The sequence below is a fragment of the Nicotiana tomentosiformis genome, chromosome 2, assembly GCF_000390325.3.
Source record: "Nicotiana tomentosiformis chromosome 2, ASM39032v3, whole genome shotgun sequence".
Lineage (NCBI taxonomy): Eukaryota > Viridiplantae > Streptophyta > Magnoliopsida > Solanales > Solanaceae > Nicotiana > Nicotiana tomentosiformis.
Genome location: NC_090813.1, coordinates 121,484,616 through 121,489,977, shown reverse-complemented (window position 1 = coordinate 121,489,977; position 5,362 = coordinate 121,484,616). Strand labels below are relative to the sequence as shown.

The 5,362-nt window shown below is 33.9% G+C and overlaps 1 protein-coding gene and 1 long non-coding RNA gene across 2 annotated transcripts; one reads left to right on the top strand and one right to left on the bottom strand.

Annotated features, from left to right (window-relative positions):
• Positions 1–394: 394 nt before the first annotated feature.
• Positions 395–2,008, top strand: LOC138905295 (uncharacterized). The gene is made up of 3 exons (XR_011413534.1): positions 395–524; positions 1,124–1,176; positions 1,776–2,008. It is a non-coding gene; the product is annotated as an uncharacterized lncRNA (long non-coding RNA).
• A 266-nt stretch (positions 2,009–2,274) lies between these two features.
• On the bottom strand, positions 2,275–3,886 carry LOC104116218 (BAG family molecular chaperone regulator 2). The gene is made up of 2 exons (XM_009627032.4): positions 3,571–3,886; positions 2,275–2,881 (listed from the first exon to the last, which is right to left on the bottom strand). Exons 1-2 carry the CDS (start codon positions 3,824–3,826, stop codon positions 2,655–2,657), a joined length of 483 nt encoding a protein of 160 aa, XP_009625327.1. The 5' UTR covers positions 3,827–3,886; the 3' UTR covers positions 2,275–2,654.
• Between the last annotated feature and the right edge of the window lie 1,476 nt (positions 3,887–5,362).

Sequence of the window (5,362 nt, the reverse complement as noted above, 5' to 3'; positions counted from 1 at the left end):
CGTCCCAAGGTGACGTAATGAATATGAGACTTGTTAATCATTATTTAAAAGATTTTAAAGTCATAATATGGCTATATATGATGTTTGGATAGAAAATATGAAGTTTGGGAAAAATCAGATTAAAGTTGCGGAAAAATCGACTAAGGATTTGCCTTGTAACAGAGCTTTTTGAGAAATAAATTTCGTGTACTATATGAGGTCTTTTTGGGACATATTATATACCAAATTGAAGGTCTTGGAATTTAGTTTCCAACGCTCTTAAACGTTCGTTCATACGACACCCCGAATAAAAAGTTATAAGTGTTGGAAGAAGGACGAATGTTAGGGTGACAAGTAGCACCTTTTGACTTTTCAAACAAAATGGATATTTATATCCTTATCTCATTTCTTTTTTCAATTTTCCAGAACACACAACCAAATAAGGCCCCTAACTTTACTCTTAAGCTCTCTGCAAGAGTTTCAAACAAGATTATCATCCCGGGCACGGAATCAAGAAATGATAACATTAAAACGATCCCTACGACGTAAGTATCGCTATATCGCCTCTCTTTTTCTTTGTAGTTTGAGTTTTGGAAGGTAATTCATAGTTAAGAAAACATGTACTTTCTGTATTTAAGTGTTTAAATATCAAAGAAGGTTGATAAATTTGTTTCCTAATAGTTAGAACTCACGGGACGGTGATCGCAAGCCGTGAGTTTGAGTTATTCACTTATAACGGACTGTTTTGTGGATTATTTTGTGTTGCTGTTGGGTTGCGTGTTTTACTACTGTTTTGTGGAGTTTTGGAGGAGTAAGGTTGTGGAGAAGTACCACATAAATGCAGGGTGGTGGACTGGTTGTTCGTCGTAATATTTTCGGGTCGTTTGATACTACTATGGTGGTGATTTTGTGTATGAAGAGATTGGGGTGTGTTAGGTTGTTTTGTAGTATTTTGTGGTGTATATAAGGTTGTAAAATAATGTATACATGTTGATATTGTTGTGTTTGGTGTTATCTTAAATTTGAAAGAAGTAAGGATTATAGGGGAGATATTTTCCGTTTTAATACAAAATAAGTTTGTCGTTCGTTGTGCGATAGTTGTACCTTTCGTAACTTAATGATAGTATTATTATTGTTGTTGTAGATTAAGGTACGAAGAGGCGAGTTCAACTTGGTGATTGGAAATATTGTGATAAGGTATATTAAGGTTATCCCTTCTTTCCTTTTTGGCGTGATCCATATGATGCAAGAAATGAGCAAGTACGTAACTTTTACAAATAATTCTATTCCTAGAAGTACTAGGGTTGCCTATGTTCTTGATTCCCCATATGTCCTACTATCATATCGCTTATTCATGGGTCTCATGACGTTTCGAGAGATCTTATTGACTTATTTCATTATGCATTGCATCCATTTATACATATATACTGACACATGACCAGATGGCGTTATATACGCGTATAGTATATGTATATGGGGTATGGAAAAAAGTTATGGCGTTATATATGCATCACCACCTGATCAGCTGGTATACGTTGATGATTTCGCCCACAGTGGCTGAGATGATATGATGGGATGCCTCCATAGGCTTGATGATGTTATGTACGCATATACTTATGCATGGTATGGCATTTATACGCACATGCATGACATTATAAATATTTTCATGATTCACAGAGCTATTCAGACTTACAGGTTGAGTTCCTTACTCCATGTTTCTTTCATGCCTTACATACTCGGTACTTTATTTGTACTGACGTCCCTTTGCTTGGGGACACTACATTTCATGCCCGCAGGTCCCGATAGACAGGTTGAGAGTTCTCCTAGTAGCCTATCAGCTCAGCAGAAGGTGTTTGTGCACTCCACTTGCTCTAGAGTTACCTATTTGGTCAGTATGATTTGAATATGTATTGATTGGTATGGCGGGGCCCTGTCCCGACCTTTATGATATTTATGTACTCTTAGAGGCTTGTAGACATATGACATGTATATGGATACTTGTATGGCCTTATCGGCCTATGTCTTGAGTATACAAATGATCATGTTGGCCTTATAGGCCCGTATGTCACATGTATAAGTTTCTATATCATATTGGGTCGTTTTATGTCTAGTATTCCCTTATGTTTTATTCTCGTTATCTCATGATGGGAACCTTCTGGGCCACTTACCCATGACAGTATGATAAGAAAGATACGTTACGTTGATACTCGGTTGTATAAGCCACTGGGTGTCCGTCGCGGCCCTACGGTTTGGGTCGTAGAGAGGCATCATTGTGAATGTCCATCATACAATAAAAATGGTTAGACAATAACTATAAATTTTGCTGCTACAACAAAGAAACAAATTATCTACTCTGAATTGGCCACGTTGGAGACAAGATTAAATTATCGTCATATTATATTCCATTCATGAAGACTTTCTTATCCAGGGGTTAGTCTTCCAAAAACAAAAGGCCACAAATGGTTTTGGGAAGAGTTGCAGATAATCTACCTTAATGCAAACACAAGTGACTGTTTTCACGATTCGAACTCGTAATCTATAGGTCACACAGAGACAATTTTACTGTTGCTCCAAGGCTCCCTTCGAACGGGTTAGTCCCGGGGAAAGTAATTAAGCAAGAGAGCAAGACACCGCAAACGCTAATAGTTATAGAAGTGAATTAATTAGCAGGAGTTTTAGACACTAATAGTGCGATACGCAGAGCCACCTATGACTTGCAGAGTTCCAGCAAGAAGCTTCCTCTCTTTGATAGCTGGAAATTGGAAGAGCAGCACTTTGTCCTTGTCTCTCACTCCAACCATGTGCAAGTGTTCATAATCTTCCCTTTCCTTCCCTCTGTACAGTAACCTCTGCTCCTTTGGTTCCAAACCAGTTACCATTGACATTATCATCTTCAATTCACCTGAAAAACCAACAAAAATGCATTTAGTTTCAATAAGATTGGTATAGCTGTAGGCTATTTCGATTTATTACATGTAGCTAGGTAGTTACTTTTTAGGTGTATTACTAGTATTTATAATACTGCATTGCTAGTGTGTGAAAACAATTGAATATCTAACCCAAAATCTTATATTTTAGGTAGAACAAATGTAGTATTTGGATGAATGTAACATTCTCTAACACCTGATAACTCGGTTTTAGTTAAGGTTTATATGTATATTTGATTGTTTTGGTCTTTTCTTGTTTGAAATGGAGAGAGAGTTGGAGGCTCAATAGGGTGAGCCTGGAGCTGACAGAGACATATTAGACTCAATATGCTAATCACTCTGTTCCAAATTTATGTAAACATGTTTGACTGGGCACGGAGTTTTAAAAAAAAATAAAAACTTTTAAAATTTGTGGTCCTAAACAAGGCATAAAGGAGTCAGGTTATAACTGTATGTTTAAGCTAAATATTAACAAATTTAGAAATTGATCATTCTTTTTGAAACGGACAAAAAAAAATTGTTGTGCAAACAGACTCATCAAAGTTTTAAGTACATCACTAATTACTAATATCATATGAACTTTATGACCATTTGTCGTGAAAAATTTAAATTGCTTATTTTGTTCCTTCCTAATTAAGGCCAAGTGAAGTGACCAGAGGCTTACCAAAAGTTGAAGTGGGTTGGATAGAAATGTCATGCCAATTAGAAACAGTTGAGACTCGAAGTGTGATGATTGCTTCTCTACCATTAATATTGTCACATTCTCTTTTTTGAACTAGCATATCTCCTGGACGTAATTCCCACTTGATTTCACCAGAATTAATGTTGTTGCTTCCCACAATACTTTTCTCTGCTGCCGCAGCCCCACTTCCAACTTTCGAATTACTTTTGAAGAACCTCTTTGATTTTAGCTTGATCATTTTTTCTTTCACTTTTTAGAGGCTCTCACTTTTTATCACATAAAACTGAAGAGATTGGGAGAAAGAAAGTGGGTGACTTTGGCTTCTTATATAGCAACTTGGGGCTCATAGGTATGCAGGATTTAAATTTTATAGTTTTAATATTTAAACTTTTTAATATTAAATTCATTATATTTTTAATTTTGTGAGTTTAGACCTATTATTTGTTATAATTTTAATAATTTTTTACAAATAAATTTATGTTTCATGTAAAAAGCTATAAGTTGATGAACAGCTTGTTGCTACTCTACATCTGCCCCTGCCTGGGGCTGTACGAGGAGAAAATAGAAAACTGAGAAAAATGTAGAATACGCCAAGAATTACATGATTAAAATGAACTAATATTACTAATTATGTTTACAAGTTAGAACCATAGTTTAATTAACATTAGAAATGAAGGTGAAGGCAAGAAAGAGACACGTGGAGGCAGTATGGAGGGAAGTTCTCGTATGCGGTACGCTGATGTTATGGGGTACTAAATCACTTGGGTGGGTGGCAACTTATAATGCTTGATTAGCGGGCCAATTTTAATTACTATAATCTAAATACAGTTGATCGTTTTTGGTCATTTTTAACCAGCTACTACAACTGATTAAAGTGAGACTTTTCATGATCAAGCAACAAGAGGAATGTTGGCATTTTTTAAGGCTGCTATTTTCAACGCTACAATTTTCCAGCTTTGCTAAAAGGAAAATATATTTTTTAAATAAGAAAAAACCAAAGAAATTAAAGTGCTTTGGTGGCCTGCGTGTTTTGGACATTAAAAGAACACAACATATATGTTTCCTTAGGTTATTTCTTTCTCTTTTATAAAATACATACTTCATGTTTATATACCAGCCCTTAATTTTTCTCTTTCTTTTATTATATGTTTTCTTATCCTTTTTATGTTTCGATTCCTTGAATTCTGAAGGAATATAAATATATAATGTCAATCTGCTTATAGTTGGCTACAGCCTACTACTGTGTGCATTTGTAGTTCCCCGCTATAAATTTCCAATAGATTAAGGTACGCAGATAGAAATTATATCTTAAATTTTATTTGGAAGAAGTTTATGTTCTATAGTTTAAAAAATATTTACATACAAATTATTTATAAAATAATAACAATTAGATCTCTATAATAAATATTATAATTAAAAACATAATAAAAATAATAACTTATATGTTATAACAAATTAAATTACACTAATAATATATTCTTTTTCGCATGTTACCCGTGTATATAATTTAAATACGAATGTTTTACGTAAAAATAGGCACAATCTTTTGTCGTTACTTGTTTACCTTGTGATATCATTTGGTTCTCAAGCTGAAAAAAGAAACTAAAAATAATATTGTATAGCCGCTGTAAAAATAATAGCTGAATAAATGTATAAAATTTGTATATTTTTTGTATATATATACATTATGTATGTTATATACAAAAATTATATAAATTTTATATATTTTTTCTGTTATAAGATATAAATAGTTTTTAGCGCGGACTAAAAGTGA